The sequence below is a fragment of the Leuciscus leuciscus genome, assembly GCF_965113295.1.
Source record: "Leuciscus leuciscus genome assembly, chromosome: 20".
Classification (NCBI taxonomy): domain Eukaryota; kingdom Metazoa; phylum Chordata; class Actinopteri; order Cypriniformes; family Leuciscidae; genus Leuciscus; species Leuciscus leuciscus.
In genome coordinates, this window is record NC_138744.1 from 26,381,764 (window position 1) to 26,405,111 (window position 23,348).

At 37.5% G+C, this 23,348-nt stretch overlaps 1 protein-coding gene across 4 annotated transcripts in view; it reads right to left on the reverse strand.

The window, feature by feature from the left end:
* dnah5 (dynein, axonemal, heavy chain 5) overlaps positions 1-23,348 on the reverse strand; it is a 249,542-nt gene that overhangs the window by 20,805 nt on the left and 205,389 nt on the right. For all 4 annotated transcript variants that reach the window (XM_082150214.1, XM_082150212.1, XM_082150215.1 and 1 more), the window contains exons 67-70: positions 7,169-7,283; positions 6,535-6,725; positions 1,563-1,684; positions 490-639 (exon numbers count right to left, since the gene is read on the reverse strand). In XM_082150214.1, the coding sequence (XP_082006340.1) occupies positions 490-639; positions 1,563-1,684; positions 6,535-6,725; positions 7,169-7,283 (578 nt within the window). The remainder of the gene's footprint in view (positions 1-489; positions 640-1,562; positions 1,685-6,534; positions 6,726-7,168; positions 7,284-23,348) is intronic.

Here is a 23,348-nt window from a genome sequence, read left to right on the forward strand (position 1 = left end):
AAGCCCCAACTGAGCAAGCCGAAAGTTGGCAAGGACAGTAGCACGAAACTAACACTCCATCAGCTGACTGTAATAGAGAAAAAAAAAATATAAATTGGGGGGAAACCAGGCTCACTCAGGGGACCAATTCTCGCCTTGCCAAAGTGATGGATTTCCAGAAGGTCAAGAAATGTTATACACATACATAAGCCTGATAGCAAATAGGCATGCTGTAATCAGAATTCTTCTGTCCTGTATTATTTTGCTGATAACAGTAATGAGATTGTGATGAGCTAAGAATGCATTTTGTGCATTATAATAATGACACTGAGATAGTAATTAGTGCATTAATTGTCATAAAATTGTCAAAAATAGACTACAATAGACTACAATTTCTGTATGCAAAAATAATTTGTTTTGGTTTTGTGATGAAAAAATGCAATGTGAGGATTTTCACAAAATAAATTAAAAATCAATGATTCACTGGCTTCAAAATGGCCTTATTTATACCTGAGCAATTGTTCTATCTGGACACCAGGATCGAATAAGGAGCAGCCGTCTGAAACAGTCCAGAGCCTGGTCATATGCATTTGGGATTGGTTCTTCCTCTGGTGCCTCTCGATCAAACCAGCTCTTCCACTGTTTCTCATGACGCCCAATCTGTTAATACAAGTGTACACAAAAGTGAGTGAATCTGGTACTTATTTGGACAGTTGACAAGAAATTATTTTGGAAAGTTGTCATGTTCTACGGGGTGCTACACTCAATCTAAAACTATTTTAAACAGCACTTTGATTATTTTTTGTTATATTTTAAATGATAAAAAAAGGGCAAATAATAGCTTTATACATATTTTATGAATTTATGTTATTTAATGACCTGTACTGTATTTACTGTATTATATTTAAAATTTCTCAAATTTCTCAAAATATGTTGTTTTATGTTCCACAGAAGAAAGAAATTCATACAGGTTTGAAACAACATGAGCATTTTTCAATTTTGCGTGAACTAAACCTTCAATATATATTATATAGCATCTAAAATGAAGTGGTTGGGAATTAAATTGTTTGTCAAATAAATAACATGTAAATGTTTTTTCTAATCAAAACTGATTTAAAGACAAAGACTAAACATGATGATACGGAAAGCATGGATTTCTGGTGTGTTATGACATTGTATTATGAAATCTTGTGTGTGGATTAGCAGTATTTCTGTAGTTGCGGTGTTCTAGAAATGGTTAATTAAACAAAAGGCTTTTAATCTGATTTCTTTCAGCCACAAGTAATTGATTTAGAGTTTGCCAAAGTGAGCTCATTTCACACTGCATTGAGCATGAAGTTCCCCCGGGCAGTCATGGCCTGCCAATCAGCCGTCAGTGTGAGGGGTTGTGAATGTATTTGTGCATGTGCGTGTGTGTAGACCAGATGAATCAAATATTGACATGTTTACTGCAGAGTGAGCTGCGAATTAATGAGGAAGGGGAACTCAAAGCGACAGATACTCTGTGCGTGCGTGTGTGTGTATGTGTGTTCCATGTGTGGATGTGTCTGATCCTTTAAGTGTATAGGTATCTGACCACACACCTGATCTAGAATGTCAGAGAACTGCCACAGTTTGCTCAGCTCCACCAGGTTGAGCCATGTTATATCCAGGATCCACTTTGCAGCTTTGGGTGGACAGGCTTTCAGGTCCAGCGAAGCACCTCCTGGGTGACATCAAGAAAACAGATCACATGAAGAGTTGCCTTGTTCTTATTATGAAAACAGAATCCTGAATTTTGCACCAGAGTGTAGGAGATATGAAAATTTCTTAGTTATATTTTTGCTTCTTATCAGCTTTTTTTTTTTTTTGATTGATTGATTGCAAGTTGATGAGTATGTTTAGAATCGAATTTTAGCTTCCTTACTACTGCACATTTTTTGCTGTATATTGCCAATTACTTTTTTTTTAAGGTGGATGAAACAGAAAGTTTGCATATGTTAACCTCAAACCTCTTGTTTATAACCTCTTATAACCTCTTATAACATCTTGTTATAATCTAACAATAAACAATATTTATGAAGTAACTATTAATATTGTTAAAAGTTATATTATAATTAGCTCCAGAATGAGTTAACCACTTAAAAATTAGGCAAAGGGTAACATTCCTATCACACATGATTTAGTAAGATTCTGGGTACAAATATAAAGAATTTACAGTACATGAGGTAGAAATAACAACATTTTAACCCTGCCAAACTGCTCACTTCTGAATTATAATTACATTTTGACAATGGTGTCGTCTGTACGCTGTAAACTTCTCAATTTTAAGTATATCTCATTCAGTGATGATAATGTATTATAATTATTTTATATGATTTCTATATGATTTCTATAATTATTATACCCCTAATATATTACACATTAGCAATTTTAGTTTAATAATTATTATAAAATTATTTAATTATTACAAAATTATATACAGATAATATGTAATTTAATACATGTGAGCTATACCTAGGCTATATATGATCAAAACTAACTTTCACTTGCACACTGATATTGTCACATTCACGGTCTGTCATCGTCCTGTCTGCACTACAGTTCCCAGAATCCTCCTTGTTTCCACACCTGAACTCACTCCCTTCATTACCCACCTGTTCGTTATCATTATCTGCATCACCTGTCTTGTGTTCATCTGTCTGTGTATTTAAGTTCCTTCTGTTCACTCCTCACTTGTCGGTCAATGTTTGTTTTATGTTAGGTTATCCTTGTTTTGAGCGCTCGCTCCCTGTTTCTTGTATTTGCTATATTTGAGAATTAAAACCTTTGATTTATCATCTTCGTGTTCGCCTCCTACATCATCTACCCAGAACCTGACAGATTGACCGACCAAAAATGGATTTTCCAGCGGTGAAGATCCTCCTTCTCTCCCAGGAGGATCAGTCCCTCGAGGCCCACACACAGAGGTATTTGGACTTAGTACCATATGTTCATTATGGTGACACCAGCCTCTGTGTTCTTCCGGGCAGGTCTCAACGCTGAGACCAAAGCACGCCTGCCCGGTGATGGGCCTCGGGGGAACTTCGTGGAGTATGTGGAGTGGGTGCTGTGGCATAATGGGTCTTCGTTCACTGTTGGGCCCTGCGACAGCGATGATGAATCTCATCCAGCCGAGCCTGCACTTCACGCTAGTTCAGCCGAGCCTGCACTTCACGCCAGAGCTGCCGAGACCAAGGCAGTATGCGTTGTGCCCGCCGCCCCTGAGACTGTGAGCGTCATGCCCGCCGCGCCTGTGACTGACAGCATCGTGCCCGCCAAGCCTATGTCCGAGGTTGATGATTTCTCCGATCTCCTTCCTCTCATCGGCCCTGACGAGCCAGAGCCAGTTGCCTGCCCGCCAGAGCCTGAGCCAGTGCCAGAGTTTGCAGAACCCTCTTCACCGCTGGTCCCGTCCAGCTCAGAGCCCTCTTCGCCGCTGGTCCCGTCCAGCTCAGAGCCCTCTTCGCCGCTGGTTCCGCCCAGCTCAGAGCCCTCTTCGCCGCTGGTTCCGCCCAGCACAAAGCCCTCATCGCTGGTTCTGCCCAGCACAGAGCCCTCACCGCTGGTTCTGCCCAGCACAGAGCCCTCACCGCTGGTTCTGCCCAGCACAGAGCCCTCACCGCTGGTTCTGCCCAGCACAGAGCCCTCACCGCTGGTTCTGCCCAGCACAGAGCCCTCACCGCTGGTTCTGCCCAGCACAGAGCCCTCATCGCTGGATCTACCCAGCACCGAGCCCTCTTCACGGTCCCCATCAGCCCAGTCAGAGACTGTTTTTAATCATCCCTCTCTGGTACCCGGGACTTTCCCCAAGTATTTTTTTTGGGGGGGGGCCAAAGGGCTCCGTCCTGGCCACTCGAGGGGCCACGGTCACCCGAAGGGTCTTCTCCGCCGTGGCCACCCGAAGGGGCTTCTCCGCCGTGGCCACCCGAAGGGTCCGCACCGCCGTGGCCACCCGAAGGGTCCGCACCGCCGTGGCCACCCGAAGGGTCCGCACCGCCGTGGCCACCCGAAGGGTCCGCACCGCCGTGGCCACCCGAAGGGTCCGCACCGCCGTGGCCACCCGAAGGGTCCGCACCGCCAGGGCCTTATCCTCAACCTGCACCGCCTTGGTCCTGTCTTCAACCTGCACTGCCTTGGTTCTGTCTTCTGTCTGCACCGTCGTGATCACCTCCTCCTGTCTGTCCTGCCACCATCCTGGAGTCCGTCCTTCTGAACCTGTTCCACCTTCCCGTCACGGACTCCAGGATGCCCACCCCCCCTCCCGTATGCTGCCTTCTTTGGCGCGGGACGCGCCTTGTGGGAGGGGGGAGTAATGTCACATTCACGGTCTGTCATCGTCCTGTCTGCACTACAGTTCCCAGAATCCTCCTTGTTTCCACACCTGAACTCACTCCCTTCATCACCCACCTGTTCGTTATCATCATCTGCATCACCTGTCTTGTGTTCATCTGTCTGTGTATTTAAGTTCCTTCTGTTCACTCCTCACTTGTCGGTCAATGTTTGTTTTATGTTAGGTTATCCTTGTTCTGAGCGCTCGCTCCCTGTTTCTTGTATTTGCTATATTTGAGAATTAAAACCTTTGATTTATCATCTTCGTGTTCGCCTCCTACATCATCTACCCAGAACCTGACAGATATAGCAAGATATTTTCTTCTTGCTTATTTATGTACATCATATTCTTCAATTTCTTAATCTTTGGCAGAAAAGAAAAAGATTATTTTGTTGATTCTCTCGCGAGAAGTCAAACGCAGTTTTTCTGTTGGTAGCAAAAAAAAGCTACATATGTTAAAGCAAGAAGTGTTCTCTAGTCTATTGTTGTTATACTGGCCAATTATTGAGTTTTGGGTTAACATGTTTTGAGTATCTTTAACCGAAATATTGACTTTATACACTTTTGTAATTAATAAAATACATTGTTTTCTTGCATTCATCTTGTCTGAACAAAGATGGAATGTTTTCTTCTTGGAATACTATCTAGTAAAGGTACAAAGGAACCTCTCCTGTTTTGCAAATGTAATAACTTGAGAAATCTCGAGAAAAGCTCATTTCTATAGGGGAAAAAGCAAGACAAACTACATGGGAGCAAAGAGAGAGAAAGTGGCTCTCACAAGAGTGCATTAAAGAGCAGAATGGTATTAACTGGCTTGACGTGCACTGCCAGCACAGGGAATCAAATTGACCTTCTGGGTAATGGGCCACTTCTCTGACCGCACGGCTACCTGATTTCTCAGTGATTAAATTTCGGATCTGATGCTTTTACGAAGCAAAAGCACATGAACCAACATGGTAATCACATAGAAGTTCATCAATCTACAGACTCACCAAGGACTCCTCATGAACAACATGTACAAATTGCAAAGAGCCATTAAATATGATTTATCCTTGTTACCCAGAGGAAAGAAAGAAAAATCACAAAAGCTTCTAATGACAAAACCACAGTCTGTTGTCTTCATAGTCTCTTTTTTGAGCATTTGGATTGAGATCTCAATGCAACTTAATATATCAGTCATAAATTGCCCTTGCTTGTTGCTGTATGTATGGATTTGTTCTTATTTGATAATATTCATCCATGTGTTAATGAGTGTGTAATTAAAAGAGTTATTTAAAGAAATGATGGGTTCAGTACAAGTTAAGTTACCGTGTATATCTATAGCATCAGTCTGATTTTAATGTGTAATGTGTAAGTCTTGAGGCTATACTTTTGAAACACGGTCAAAAGTCATACTGTATTGAACCTGGAACGTTCCTTTAAAAAATATGGCTATATTAATGAACAATATGTCTCAATTAAAGCAAGTATGCAACACAATGTACTGTGTCTTACAATGTACTGAGCCTTACATAATACGTACTGGCAGTCAACCTCACAGCTTGTCACAAGGCACCACTGTGCTTCATTCATAGCACACTAATAGCTGTAGAAGTGTGGCTCTGATGGGTTCCTGCTGCTCAGTTCTGCCTAAACCCACTGCTCCAAAAGACTGCCTTAAAACCTGTCTGTACCCTATTAATAAAGGATATATAATAAGAAAGAATGAGAAAAAGTGTCTGAACTTGTTACATATCGTCCCCTTGGAATTATAAGGTTCTATCTGCGTTCTGAGTAGTTTTGAGATATTGCGCTTTAAAGTTTTTGCATTCCATTCGACTGTGTAGAAAGAACCTTTTTATTTTCTAAATAAAAAGTTCCAAAATGTACACAACTTCAATGTACATCACATAATGTAAAGAAGTGGTCACAGAATAAGAATGTGTGAATAACAAAATTTTGACAAAAATGTCAGATAGAACCTTATAATTCCAAGGGGACGGATATGTAAGATACGCAGTAAAATTCAGCAGAAAGTCACAAATAGTCATACATACATAACCATTGTTCAAGAATGTTAATAGACTAAATTGGTTGTTCTCTCGTTTGAGAACCTAGAAAATAAAGAAACTAAGGAGGAGGAGAAAGATTTTGAATGTAGAAAAACAGAGAAAAAAAAAGAGACTGAGAGAGACTGACTAGTGGAGGACGGGTTGGTTTCTGACCTTTAATAAGAGTCAGGAACTCCTCATGTTTGACCCTGTTGCTCTGCATGTCGATCTTGAGAGTGAGCAGAAGGGTGAACAGGAACTTGTGTTCTTCATACAAACCCCGAGCTGCGTACTTGTGCACCTCAAAGGTCATGTACTCGATGATTTTGGCGATCCGCTTGCTTGTAATTGGACTCTTTGAGGACCTACTCTCCAAGAGGAAGAAACAAGTTTGCAACTTACGTAAAACCTTACTCAATGCACTCTCACATCTCACATGGACAATATGATCAACAGACATTGTTTTATAACACCAATATCCTGTAAATTTACATTTTAACATCACCCAACCAATATTTCATGGTGGCCACAATATGGGCTTGAGGTATGGGCCCCAAATGGCCTTGTCCACAGGCTCTATGTCGGCCCTATCTGAATTAGCCCATTTTAATCTCATTTACAGTCTGACCAGAGTTAATTCAGATCGGCCATGGAACTCATGGACAAAACCATTTGGGGCCCAAACCTTAAGCCTATATTGGCCTCATCATGAATGTTGGCTTGGTGATGAAGACCAAAAATGCATGCCATTTTGTCTTTGAAAAACAAATTTAAAGGAATAAGGTATGAATTGATAAATGAGTTTTACTTTGCCAAGGCCAAGTCGAACAAGCCCAGGAACTGGCGCAGGGAGGTCTGATACATCACGTTCACCATGCTCATCTCCGTCATCAAAAAGTACAAGATGCTTCCTCTTGTGGCAACTACACTCAGAAAAGAAGATGACACAAGGGTCAGTATTTACATCTGGTATTAACAGCAGTCTCAGATGCAACTATAGACAGTGGACTTCGAGGGAAAAGTGTCGGATTTTGTGACTACATAATAATAATAATATTAATAATTTGTTACATTTATACATAACTTTTTTCTGCACTCAAAGCACTTTTACAAATGGCAGGGGGAATCTCCTCCAATGTGCAGTATCCACCTGGATGATGCAACGGCAACCATAGAGCGCCAGAGCGCCATAGAGCGCACACCACACACCAGCTAATAAGCCAATAGGTGGAGAGGAGACAAACGCTGTGTCCCAATTCGCATACTATCCGTCCTAAATAGTATTCAAAAATAGAATTAGCACATCCCAAATCGTAGTATGTTGAAATGAGTGTTCCAAAGATACCCGGATGGTCTACTATTTCCGGTCAGAATCCGAAGAGCAGATCGATGCACACTCTAACGGCTAATATTGCCCACAACCCATCGCGCGTTCGACGAGGATTCGGTTAGAACTACAAACACGAGTGAAAAGTGTTTAAAAAACTACAGACATGGAGGACGTGCGAGTCCGGCAGTTATGTAGAGAGGTTTAGATAAAGGGGTTTGAGTGATTAATTATCAGTATCTAACCTGATGAAAATTTCTTTATTCAATGTTGTGTACATTATATTGCATCTGCAGCAGCATTGTGAACTTTTGTAAAGATACGTTTAGCCATTAACTTTTAAATGCATCATTATATTCAAATTGCAAACACATGAGGAGAGTCTCCGCATGAAAGACCCACGACTGGCAGATGAACATGCAACTACATTTCTCTCCGAAACGGTAGGAAATTAAATTAGATTGAATGGAGGATTTTAACTGTGACAAGATGATTGACAGGGCAGTTTACGGCGACAGATCTGTCCGTTAAGATGACGAAGTAGTATGTCCAAAAGCTTGCCTACTCTTTTGCTACACACTCAAAAGTATGTACTTTTCCTTCACAAAAAGAGTACATACTTTTAGGGCGTAGTATAATTGGGACGCAATTGGGACGCAGCGAAATGGGACGCAGCAAGAGTGATGAAGCCAATCAGTGTATATATATATATATATGGGGATGATTAGGAGGCCATGATGGACAGAAGCCAATGGGCAAATTTAATTTCTGGATTTTTAATGACCACAGAAATTCAGGACCTTGGTTTAATGTCTCATCCGAAAGATGGTGCTTTTTAAGGTGACTATCAGAACAGAATGTTTTTTCAAACTGTGCCTGCAGGTGAATACATTTCTGAAGGTATTTCTGAAGGTATCCACATTCTGAGTGAATCAATCGGGTGAACCAACGATTCAGTGGCCCATTCATAAAGAAAGCATTTCTGATTCCTGAATGAATCAACTGTTTGAACAAATCGAATCGGCAGATTTTATTTCATAAATAATAAGAATAAGAATAATTGTATACTTTGGGGATAGTTTAGCAAAAAATTTTTATAAATAATTAAATAAATAAATAAATAATAATAATTATTATTATTATTACATTTACTCACTCATGTAATTTCAAAAAAATAAACTTTTGTGGAACATAAACAACGTTTTGTTGAATTAAATAAAAATAAAAATTTCTAAACCTACTTTTTGTCATTTCTATTTGATGCTTTTCTCATTTAACACAATAATGACTTTAAATGATCTTTTGGGGCAAATTTCTCAGCCAAATTTGATGTGCGATTAATTAGATTAATTCATCGTCACATCATGTAATTAATTAGATTAAAACATTTGATCACTTGACAGCCTTAATATTAATACCAACTCGATTTACAGAAATATGTGAGCTTTTTGTGGCTATTCTGAAAATTTACTGTTTACATGAAACTCTACACACACTAGAGGAAAAGATTAATCAAATTTCTTTACGCAGCTTTGAAAAAAGCCTTAAAGGGATAGTTCACCCAAAAATTGCAATTGAAAAATGTTCACTCTTCGGCCGGAACTTGACTTGCGTACGGCCGATACCGGAAGTCATTGACTACGTTTACATGCAGCCAATAACCCGTTCAAAACCGGGATATTAGCAATAACCCGGTCGCGCACGGCCATGTAAACACCGGCAAAAACCCGGATATGCTCATATCCCGGTTTTTAAAAACCCGGATATTATACCTGGGGTACCCCCTTTCTAACCCGAATATTTGGTCATGTAAACGCGTATCGGCATATCCCCATCAAAAGGGACATTGATTTGTGTTCTGCGCATGTTCTATTCGCAAGGAATCTTGGTCTTTTGAGTAGGGACGGCGCATACAGAAACCCGCGTGCAGTATACCGGAAGTAAACAAGAAGTAGAGGTAAACATGGCGAGACGCAGCACAGCACCACACTTTTGGAGCGAGGAGGAAAGCGCAAACAAAGGCGATCGCTATCTGCCTCGAACTATTCATTATCCGCGTGCTGCTGTTGTTGTTGTCTTTGGATACAGGAAAAAGAATCGGAAATGACGCATATTGCGTCTTAAGGAAGTCCGTACGTCCAGACGCTAACCGCGCGTCGCCGTTTACATCGGGATATTGCAAATTCCATGTATACAGGAGTAACTCTCTCTGCTCACGCATGTAAACGCGTTATTCCGAATGTTTCAGAAACCCAAATAGTGACTCTAACCCGACCATAACCCGGATATTGGCTGCATGTAAACGTAGTCATTGATTATAGCTTATAAAGTTTTAAAGGGTTAGTTCACCCAAAAATGAAAATTCTGTCAGTAATTACTCACCCTCATGTTGTTCCAACCCCGTAAGACCGTTGTTCATCTTCGGAACACAAATTAAGATATTTTTTATTAAATCTGAGAGCTGGCTCACTTCTCCATAGGCTTCTAAGACACTATAACTTGCTGGCCCAGAAAATGTATTAAAGACATCGTTAAAATAGTCCAAGTGACTCCAGTGGCTCAATCTTAAGTTTATAAAGCGACGAGAATACTTTTTGTGCGCAAAAACAAACAAAAATAACGACCACGTATTACACACATGACCAGCGTCGCCCAATAGCAAGCCTACATGGTGACGTACAACACAGACGCGCTACGCTTAAACACTACGTGAAAAGACTCGAGGCCCAGAGAGAAGGAAATGAAAAGTGGAATAAAGTCGTTATTTTTGTTTGTTTTTGCGCACAAAAAGTATTCTCGTCGCTTTATAAACTTAAGATTGAGCCACTGGAGTCACTTGTACGGTGGCCGAGAGAGCTCAACGCGCTGCAACTGAAGAAAACACATGCAAATAGAAAAACACCTGCAAATTAAGAAAACATCTCCATCAGTTTCACAACACATGTGTGCTCCAAATACTCACAACACAACCAAATACAGAAACGCGCTGCAAAAGTTCACAACACAAACAAATACAGAAACGCGCTGCAAAAGTTCACAACACAAACAAATACAGAAACACGCTGCAAATAGAACAGAACACAACGGAAATGTTTCCGGGGAACCCAATAAGTGACGGACCCGGCTGGGACGTGCTTACAGCTGTCTACTTTTATTATTATTAAATTTTTTGCAAAACATACAGAGATGACACGTTTATGACATACAACTTTGTATACAATATACAAAATGTATTTACAATATGTTCAATGTCATAAGAATACTAAAAAGAACAATGAGCTGAAGACTAAAATAAATAAAAAAAAGAGAGAGAAAAAGAACATGAGGGAAAGACATTAATCTATACATCAGTTACATTGTACACATTTTGTCATGTTATGTTAAAATAAGTTTCATAAGAAATGTTAGAATGCAGCTAGGGTCCAAATATGAGACAGCAAGTTTTAAAGTTGAGACACTCACACACAGATATAACGCATATTTTAAAAACTTTGTTGTATAAAATATATATTTATTTGCAACAGTTATGTTAACAGCAATAATACTATATTTCTGGTAAGAACAGCTATTCAGCTGATGGACACGCGCTGCGTTGTCATGGGAACATCCCAGGTGAAAATAATGAGGAAAATATTACGTTGTCTTTCGTTGCTCCCTTCATCAACATAATGGCACACAAGTGCCCCGCTCCCTCCAAAGTGCCCAATTCAAGGGCTCTGTCGTCTGCCCTTTTAAGAGAGTAGGGCATAGGTAAAGCTCACGAGCAATAAGCACGTCCCAGCCGTCCGTCCGTCACTTATTGAGTTCCCCGGAAACATTTCCTATTTGCAGCGCGTTTCTGTATTTGTTTGTGTTGTGAACTTTTGCAGCGTGTTTCTGTATTTGGTTGTGTTGTGAACTTTTGCAGAGCGTTTCTGTGTTTGGTTGTGTTGTGAGTATTTGGAGCACACATGTGTTGTAAAACTGATGAAGATGTTTTCTTAATTTGCGGGTGTTTTTTCTATTTGCATGTGTTTTCTTCAGTTGCAGCGCGTTGAGCTCTCTCGGCCACCGTACACTTGGACTATATTAACGATGTCTTTAATACATTTTCTGGGCCAGCAAGTTATAGTGTCTTAGAAGCCTATGGAGGAGTGAGCCAGCTCTCAGATTTAATCAAAAATATCTTAATTTGTGTTCCGAAGATCAACGAAGGTCTTACGGGGTTGGAACAACATGAGGGTGAGTAATTACTGACAGAATTTTCATTTTTGGGTGAACTAACCCTTTAAATATGGATATTTTTCTTATAAAAATACATAGCTTCACTTCAGAAGGCCTCTATTAACCCCCTAGAGCCGTATGGATTACTTTTATGATGGATGGATGCGCTTTTTCAAAATCTCAGGCTCTACTCACTCCCATTATAAAGCTTGGAAGAGCCAGGATATATATATATATATTTTAAAACTCTGATTGTGTTTGGCTGAAAAAAGAAACTCATCTACAACTAGGATGGCTTGAGGGTGAGTAAATTATGGGATAATTGTTTGGTGAACTATCCCTTTAAAGCAGGGGTTTTCAACCGGTGGTCCGCGGCCCCCTGGTGGTCCGCGGCGGCATTGCATGTGGTCCGTGACATGCATTCCAGCCTACGTAATTTCACTATTGAAATCACTTTCGTGATTTTCGAATTTTTTAGGGCTGGGGGAATTAACGCGTTAATCTTTGCGATTAATTTGAAATGTTTCGCGCGCGTGAGTGTGTGTGTGTGTGTCGGTCGGTCGGCGCGCTCTGTGCTCCGCGCGCGCGCGTGCGTGTGTGTGTGTGTGTGTGTGTCGGCTCGCTCTGTCGTTAATGGCCCAGCAGCGGCGAGCTCTCCGTTCCGTGTGTGTGTGTGTGTGTATGTGTGTGTGTGTGTGTGTGTGTGTGTGTACTCGTCTATCTATCTAAGAGGGGACCTTGGTGTCGTTACACACTCACTAACAGGGGACCGTCGAGCCAAGTGGGGACATTTTTCAAGTCCCCTGTTGGTCATGCTTTAAAACATGTTAAAATCAGCCAAAACACGCTCTGGTTAATTTTGTACATTTTTGACCAAGTGGGGACTTACATGTGTGTGTGTGTTTAAGTCCATACTCAGCAGCGCTCCTGTAGGCTGGAGCAGGAACTGCAGTGGCCCATTAACACACGTCGTTCACACTTCTCTATTGTCTGAATGGCTGCTGTCCTAGAGAGGCTCTGAGACTGTAGAGCTGCTGTTTAACTGCTTAGTTCAGGAGCTTTCAGTAACACTTTATAATAACTCCACGCTATTAATCATTAGTTAAGCATTAGTAAACAGTTAATTAATTTATAAAGCATTAATATACACTAATAAGCAGTATATAAATGCAGTTATAAATGCTTTATTCCTGTTTTAAAAGCATATCTATAATGTGTTTAATAATTGTATTTTCATACTTTATTAATGATCAATTTATCATTTCTAAATGAAGTATAGCATCATTTACAAAGCAGTTATTTAGGAGTTGTCAGTGGTTCATAAGATCCCTTAGAAAGTGTGAGTAAATGATTCAACTATTTCAATGTACATTCATACATCATACACTTATTATTCAGACATATAGTAATAGTTACTTAGTGTGTTAATAAATGCTTTATTAACATGTATTTCTACTGTAGTTCAGGTAGTTATAAAACATTTAGTAGAGGTCAGTTCACTATTTTTTGTGAGCTCATCTAAAGTGAGGACTAGTTATGCTAGTTATGTAGGAGATTTAAAGGCTGTTAATATTTCTCTGTTCTCTATCACTGTGTTGTGTTGTGTGTGTTTCCTTTTTCTGTTTAGAAGATAAATTAGTCTTTAAATCTCCTTTATAAATGCTTTAGGCATAACTAGTCCTCACTTTTGCTCACAAAATAGTGAACTGACCACTACTAAATGCTTTATAACTCCCTGAATCTACTAAATTTACTCTAAGTGATCTTATTAATCACTGACAACTCCTAAATAACTGCTTTGTAAATAATGCTATACTTCATTTAGAAATGATAAATTGATAATTAATAAAGTATGAAAATACAATTATTAAACACATTATAGATATCCTTCTAAATCAATAATACAGCATTTAAAGCTGTATTTATAAACAGCTTATTAATGTCTGCTTTATGAATTATGATTTAACTGTTTACTAATGCTTAACTAATGATTAATAGGATAGTTATTATAAAGGGTTACCATATATATTATATTATATTTTTCATAATATAACTTCAAATATGCATTTTTTTATAAAAAAAAAACATGCCAAGAGGGGATCTGCAACTAAATGTCATAATTATAATGTAATTATTATTATATTATTAAGATATTAATAATGTGACTGATAGTATTGGCTGCCTATTAATTAAAACATAATTTCTACTCTTAAAAAAAATCAATAGACATGTCCTTATTTTTCTGTTTCCTTTGTTTCTAGGATGTTGATGTACAGAGATATTCAGTGTTTGAAATATTGCTAAATTTAAATGCAACCAAACATATGTCGTTCGTTACCATCCAACAGTGGACCTTTCTTGATCTAATTCAAAACTTTTGAGTTGACTTGCTGCATCTGGTCATTTTGAAGAAACAAAAATGAAATACACAATTTTCTTTTAAGGTCTTTTTTCATAATATAACTTCAAATATGCAAAAAATAATAATATTTTAAACATGCCAAGATGGAATATCATCTCTGAACGATTTCTACCTATACAAGAGGGGACTCGCAATAGCCTGCAATGGAACTGTGTGTGTGTGTGTGTGTGTGTGAACAGTTAAGTCTGTCTTTATTTTGTAACTATAGTTACAAAATAAAGACAGACTTAATTGAATTGAATTGCTTGAGGAAAGACCATTTAAATCTACAACGGGGTAAAAAATACAGACGGTCCGGCAGCAACAGTTCAAAAGCAGAGGCGAGAATATCCTCTTATCATTCATAATATAATTTTTTTACTTTCTATGCTTGGTTATGCAGTCCCTAACAATTTACTTGCCATTGTTATGTGTCATTGCACACACACATACATATCTATATTACTAACAGACCAATGTCGCTCTACACTGGCCGAGAGGGGACTCTCGGAACGATCTCTATCTATACAAGAGGGGACTTGGCTGCAATGGAGCTGTGTGTGTGTGTGTGTGTGTGTGTGTGTGAACAGTGAAGGGAACTGGCAGTGAAGTCTGTCTTCATTATATAACTATATATATATAGCATATTATATAGTATATTATATATTACGCCTTTTATCATTCATAACATTATTTTTCTTATTTAACGCTTATTTTCTCTCTTCATAGATACTTTCTATGCTTGGTTATGCAGTCCCTTTAGGGTTTATAGGATTAATCAAACAGAAATAGCTCTTTAAGGTAACGATTTCAGGTCACTATAGTGACCTATATTTAGTATAGCGTAAAGCATACTTTATACAGTGAATAATGATTTTATTAATCAAAATGAACTTCGCGTCCCCAGTTGGATGGTAAAGAACGATACGTGTTTGGCTGCTTTGTACATTTCTTGCCATCACAAACACACTGTAAAGATTTTGGAGGTCAATCTCAAAATGTTATGTCGACTTGCTGCACTGAACATTTTTAGTTGGTTCAGTTGAAATATATGAAGTAGGGATGTTCATTTAACATTTTGTTTTCTGACTGAAAGCTGATGGTTGTTAACCAGTCATCATCAGTTAACTGACATGATTTGAAGGTTAGATTAGAATTAAATGGACTTAGAATAGATAGGTGTCTGTGACCAATTCAAAAACCTAAAAAATGTAGATTTACATGTGCAAATACTAGCATAGACAACAGAACATGAGGATTCACACATCAAGCACCCGCAGTGCTTCTGTGAACACAGTAAACCAGAATAAAAGTGTATATATAACTGTATATATAATAAATAGGCCAACTTAAATGAACAATTAACAAAACTAAAGTGCAATAAAGAATGGACACTTCAGGGTCTGTTTACACGACATAATTTTCAATTTTCACCTGACAATGCAAGCTTTTGAAAACGAGTTTCAAAGTGCAAGGTTTTGAAAACGATGCCTTTACCATCTGCATGTAAACAACATAAACGTGAATTTGTGAAATTGGTATGTCATTCCAACCCGGTCACACTAAATGTGTCTCTATAGCACACATTGTGTTTATTGTGCAATTTATACGCGAAAAGGAGTTTCTGTGTGCATATGATACGCATGGGTGGGTTTAGGAATGGTGTGTAATATGTAATATGTATTATATGTTTGGTTAGGATTAGTGTTGTAGGGTGCATGACATGTGTATTCACCTTATTTTCCACGAGGGTGACGCCATTACGTTCGTTTTGTCATCTTACTTCGGGCTGAGAGGGACCTCAACTTCCGTCTGAAAGGACGCTAGTTTCTAGACGTAATTCTATTGTTCTAACGGTAAAATATGTCAAGTATTGTATGGTCAGTTAGGGGCTGCCATAACAATTGGATTAAGAGGATAGAACAATTTAACCAACAGTGTTACGAACACAATGTAAAGCGATCGGAATGTTGTGGTGTACTTTACGATTTACACCCGGATGTGCCGTGTCAGTTTAGCGGAAGTCGGATGACAAATTGCGGAAGCGCAAAGTATTAAAAGTGGGCGGGGCGGAATAAGGTGAATTACACGCAATAAAGTGCTATCATATGAATGTATTAAATGCATGAATAAGCCTTTCTGCATCTGACAGGGATAAAGAAGTTTGAATTCTGGCAATATTTTTAAGATGGAAAAATGCAGATTTTGAAACCATTTTGATATGGGCATCAAATGACAAATGCGGATCAAAGATAACACCTAGATTTCGCACTTGTGATGCTGGAGACAATAATTCAGAATCAGAAAACAGACTTAGACAGTTATGTTTGTGCAAATCTGTCAGCATACCAAAAAATAACAGTTCCATTTTTGATTTGTTAAGCTTAAGATAGTTGTCATGCATCCATACCTTTATTTCTTCCAGACATACGGTAAGAGCTGTAATTGCGAGATTTGGATCAGGGAGTGAGCTAACATAGATCTGCATGTCATCAGCATAACAAGGAAAAACCCCGTACCGTACTTTCTAATAATGTCACCAAGCGGCAACATATAGATGCAGAACAAAGTAGGTCCTAGTACTGACCCCTGCGGGACGCCCTGCTGTACTAATGTTGCCTCCGATTTGTTCTTCCCCAAATAAATATACTGCAAAGAGATGCCAGAGGTGCCTAACAAAACACGCAACCTGTCAAGGAGGATGATATGACATATAGTGTCAAAAGCAGCGCTAATGTCTAGCAGAACCAAAATGCTGCAAGCACCCATATCAGCAGAAACATTAGGCGTTTCTCAATAGCAAGTACGCACAGTTTGGACTTGCCAAGTCCAGCTCAGGAGAATGACTCCCGAGGACGCGAGTCCGGTAATTCTGCTAATGGAACAGCACGTTCTTCAAAGCGTCAGTCAGCTCGCTCTGCTACTCCGGTTATCTCTGTATGTACATTTTAGGCAACAATAAAACAAAATATGTTATAAAACACCACACTGCCTCTTTTCGTTTTCATTTAAAGAAATCTTAAACATTATAGCCACACAAATGGTGATTGCCTGGATCTCACAACCTGGATCAAATTTTCATAAATCTTTATAAATAAACCACAGATTTGAGCTTTAAACAACTACATTCTCGCCTGAAAAACTCTTAAATTTACATTTCGTGACACAGTAACAGTAGTATTATATGTCAACTGTAAATTAAAAGATGGCGCTTCTTATGTTGTCATTCCCCTTGTAGCACGCGCAAGTGACGATTCTCTGTCAACCAATCAACGTCCTGCAGTTAGTCTAGCTCCACCCTTTAGTACCATACCACTGTGCTGGTACCCCAACGGAAGGGTACCCAAAAAGTGTTAAGGTTCGGCTTTTTGGTACCATTCACAACTTTTGACAGTGGAAACGGAAATAAATGCATACCGTACCGTACCGTACCGCTCAGTGAAAACAAGCCATTAGAGATTAGAGTCGAATCTTCCCTAACAATTTTTAAGTCTCTTTTAAAAAGGTATTTGTTTTCTCTGGCGTATTGATTTTTTTTTTTTTTTTATGTATATATTATATTATATTTTTGTGTATTAGAGTGTGTATATTTAGGATACGTATTTAGTTGTCTTGTACAGCACTTTGGCCAGTCTTGTGGCTGTTTTAAATGTACTTTATAAATTAATTAAACTTGAAACCACTGATTGTAATAATACATCAAAATTCTTACTGTCAGTTAACCGGTTAGTCATAGTATTCTCAATGTATTTTAACACTGGCACTTTAGTTGAACCATCTGAATATTTTAAATGCAACAATCAACATAAAATTGAGTTTTGACCTTTGTGTATTTTTTTTACAGTGTATTTTTTAGGGCAATAAACCCAGACAGCAACATAGTGTTGGCCCAGATCCGGCCCACATCCGGGCTGTGTGGATTCCAGATGTGGGCCAGATCCGGGCCGATACTATGTAGCTGTCTGAGACTGGTGTTTTAGTGTTATTATGAACATCGCCATCACATTCAGAGATACTGCTAAATGTAAAAGCAATCAAACGTGTCATTCTTTATTATCAAACAGTGGACAAAATAAGTAAATTTGTGTAATGAAATGAATATAACATGTGCATGCATACTGCTGCTGCTTATCTTTAGCATGTACACTAACTTGTGTGGAAATGGGCATGGAATGGTGAAAATATGCTGACCTAAAAATTATTACACTTAATTTAAGTGATATTACTTAACATTAATGAACCAACATACAATAAAACTACCAAAACACATCATTCATGTCTCAAATTAAGGCATTCTTTCAGAACTCTAGTGAAGGTTTCAGCCAACAAACATAAATTAAATATACAAAACAAAAAACACACAAACAACAGGCAGCAATATGCACTATTTTCTGCTGTTCAGAATTCAATGCAGTTTATGTTACATGGTTCATGTTTACATTAATGTACAAACCTTTTGTATAGATGGTGATGAAAATGAAAGACTAAGACTTGTGTATGTGTTTAGCTACATCTTATTTTTTCTGATTTAAAAAAAATAATATTTCAGAATAATATATATCAATGTGGTATACGGTAGAAATATTACACATTTCAGTCTAGCTTAGGTTTTTAAATTAAATAACACAGTCTTGGAAATAATATGTAAGCATGTGCAAATAAGCCTCTATAGTAAATCAAGTTCTGTTGGTCTTTGTGTTTAAGTGAGAAATTAATTCATTTAAATTGAAAGATCTCAATGTTTATAAGATCTTTCAATTATGTTTAACAGTTTTGAGTGTATAAAAGAGTGTATAAAAATGGGCTCTGAGTTTTGGCAGTGGTTGTGTCTAAGTGAAATATGTAGTTTGGAAGATGTAGTCACTGAATGCATTAATACAACATTGAATGACACAGACATTTGCAACACTTCTACAGTAATACCGTAGTAAAATATATTCAGAATCTAAAAAATTAAATACTATCAAAACAATTAGATGTAGCTGAACACATACAGGTATTAATCTTTCAGTTTCATCACCATCTATAAAAAGGGGAAACTTGGGGGAAAATGTGTACTGTACTGTAAACAATGACCATGTAACATATAATGTTGTGAATTCTGAACAACAGAAAACAGCAGAAATATTTTATAATGCTTCCTGTTATTTGTGTTTTTTTATTTAACGTGTGTTTTTTGGGGGTAAAACCTTTTCTAGTGTTCTGGAAGAATGAGTTGATCTGACACATGAATGAAGTTTCAGTGCATTTTGAATATGAAATGAACTGCTGTCAAGCTGTAAGTTGGTTTGGAGAAGATATCATGGTCTTTTAACCTGACATCATTTAAGACATCATTTAAGACTGTGGTATAAATGATTGAATGATTTAACCATAACTCATTACTATCCTTGATATTCTAAAATAGGTATTTTTCATGTGTATGTAGACTAGGGTGTGTGAATTGAGTTGTTGCACTTCCCCCCCACACGCAATTTACATATCAATGCAGGAAGGCCTTAAAGGCCAGTGTTTGTCTCAGGTGAGAGCCAACAACCCCCAGAGTCCTGTTACCAATATCTGTGCAACTTCTCAAATACACTAGAATAAACTAGAGAAAACGCTGGGATTTACCCTGCCAAATTAAATTAAATTACAGGTTTTTACAATCACTAGGACACATTTCTCAATATTTAGGTACATTTTCAAAACTCTTCACTCAGTTCTCCTAACCAACTTACAGCTTGACAGCAGTTAATTTCTCATTCAAAATGCACTGAAACTTCATGTCTCAGATCAACTCATTCTTCCAGAACACTAGAAAAGATTTAACAACAAACACACTTTGTCACTCATAAAACAAAAAAGCATTACACAATGTTTTCTTTTGTAAAATGCTTTCATAAAACAAGAATGACACTATCTACTGTTTATAATTCACTGCAGTTGATGTTACATGATCCTTTTTGATTACAGCCCAGTTATCATCTATGATAATATTGAGCAGGTGGATACCTATAAGTATATAGGTGTGGTCATTGATCGTTCATTTACTTGGAAAGCCCACATTGATTATCTTTGTTCAAAATTCCGGCAACGATTGTATTTTTTAAGAAGACTTAGGCTGTTTGGTGTAAATCAGAGAATTATGCAATTATTTCATTATGCCGTTTTAGGTAGTCTTTTAAATTATTGGATGCACACTTCATATGGCAATCTTTTGGTCCAATTAAAATCACAGCTTGTACGTCTTGTGAAAACTGCAATGTTAAGTTATGGGTGTAAGAGAGTACTCATCACTTAAATCAATTTACGAATCGTGGATTTTAAAAAAAAATGCACAGACAATAGTGAGTGATTCAAGCCATGTTTTATTTCCAATGTATCAGCTTCTGCCATCAGGGAGAGGGTATAGAGTCCCACTGAGTAAGAGGAACCGTTACAAAAAAATCATTTATTCCTGTATCTATTAATATGTTAAATAGCAAGATGTAGTAATGCCGTTTTTTTAAAACTCTTTTTGGTTTGTGTGTGTATGTATATGTTGTGTACTAATGCAGCTTTGAGTCCAAGACAAATTTCCTGAAAAAGGGCAATAAAGTAAAGTATACTAACAAACTAACTTTTTAACATTACTGTACTAAAATATTCCTAAGTTTCCCCTTTTTTATAGATGGTGATGAAACTGAAAGACTAACACTTACATCTAATTATTTTGATTATATTATATTTTAGAATCAGAATATCTATTTCAATGTGATTGAAATTACTTGTTATTTTTAACAGTTTAACAGTACTATTATTATTAACAGTTTTAAAAAGAGTATGTAAACGTGCAAATTAGCCTGTATAGAACATAAAGTTCTGTTGGTGTTTGTGTTTAAGAATAATGAATGTAAATGGAACAAAATGCAGGAGTGTGAATGAACAGAAATCAAACAATCGCGGGACAAATTATCAGTGTATTTTCCGGAATCTCTGTGTGAACGGGGCTTATGTGAGCCAAACTGTGGATCATTTATTATTGCTTTGGCAAAATGTTTTATTTATTTCTCACTTAACACAAACACCAACAGACATTTATGTTCTTTACAGGCCAATTTGCAGATGTTTTAAATTCTGAATCTAAAAAAAACAAAAACAAAAAAATTATATTTAACTAAACACCTATACAAGTGTTAATCTCAGTTTCATATTTTTGTACAGTATTGTAAACGTGGATAATGTAACATTAACTGCAGTGAACAGTAGATAGTGTAATTCTTGTTTTATTTATTTTTTAAATACATTTTTACAAAAGAAAACTTTACAAAATAAATTTGGCAGGGTAAATCCCAGCGTTTTCTCTAGTTTATTCTAGTGTATTTGAGAAGTTGCACAGATATTGGTAACAGGACTCTGGGGGTTGTTGGCTCTCACCTGAGACAAACACTGGCCTTTAAGGCCTTCCTGCATTGATATGTAAATTGTGTGTGGGGGGGAAGTGCAACAACTCAATTCACACACCCTAGTCTACATACACATGAAAAATACCTATTTTAGAATATCAAGGATAGTAATGAGTTATGGTTAAATCATTCAATCATTTATACCACAGTCTTAAATGATGTCTTAAATGATGTCAGGTTAAAAGACCATGATATCTTCTCCAAACCAACTTACAGCTTGACAGCAGTTCATTTCATATTCAAAATGCACTGAAACTTCATTCATGTGTCAGATCAACTCATTCTTCCAGAACACTAGAAAAGGTTTTACCCCCAAAAAACACACGTTAAATAAAAAAACACAAATAACAGGAAGCATTATAAAATATTTCTGCTGTTTTCTGTTGTTCAGAATTCACAACATTATATGTCACATGGTCATTGTTTACAGTACAGTACACATTTTCCCCCAAGTTTCCCCTTTTTATAGATGGTGATGAAACTGAAAGATTAATACCTGTATGTGTTCAGCTACATCTAATTGTTTTGATAGTATTTAATTTTTTAGATTCTGAATATATTTTACTACGGTATTACTGTAGAAGTGTTGCAAATGTCTGTGTCATTCAATGTTGTATTAATGCATTCAGTGACTACATCTTCCAAACTACATATTTCACTTAGACACAACCACTGCCAAAACTCAGAGCCCATTTTTATACACTCTTTTATACACTCAAAACTGTTAAACATAATTGAAAGATCTTATAAACATTGAGATCTTTCAATTTAAATGAATTAATTTCTCACTTAAACACAAAGACCAACAGAACTTGATTTACTATAGAAGCTTATTTGCACATGCTTACATATTATTTCCAAGACTGTGTTATTTAATTTAAAAACCTAAGCTAGACTGAAATGTGTAATATTTCTACCGTATACCACATTGATATATATTATTCTGAAATATTATTTTTTTTAAATCAGAAAAAATAAGATGTAGCTAAACACATACACAAGTCTTAGTCTTTCATTTTCATCACCATCTATACAAAAGGTTTGTACATTAATGTAAACATGAACCATGTAACATAAACTGCATTGAATTCTGAACAGCAGAAAATAGTGCATATTGCTGCCTGTTGTTTGTGTGTTTTTTGTTTTGTATATTTAATTTATGTTTGTTGGCTGAAACCTTCACTAGAGTTCTGAAAGAATGCCTTAATTTGAGACATGAATGATGTGTTTTGGTAGTTTTATTGTATGTTGGTTCATTAATGTTAAGTAATATCACTTAAATTAAGTGTAATAATTTTTAGGTCAGCATATTTTCACCATTCCATGCCCATTTCCACACAAGTTAGTGTACATGCTAAAGATAAGCAGCAGCAGTATGCATGCACATGTTATATTCATTTCATTACACAAATTTACTTATTTTGTCCACTGTTTGATAATAAAGAATGACACGTTTGATTGCTTTTACATTTAGCAGTATCTCTGAATGTGATGGCGATGTTCATAATAACACTAAAACACCAGTCTCAGACAGCTACATAGTATCGGCCCGGATCTGGCCCACATCTGGAATCCACACAGCCCGGATGTGGGCCGGATCTGGGCCAACACTATGTTGCTGTCTGGGTTT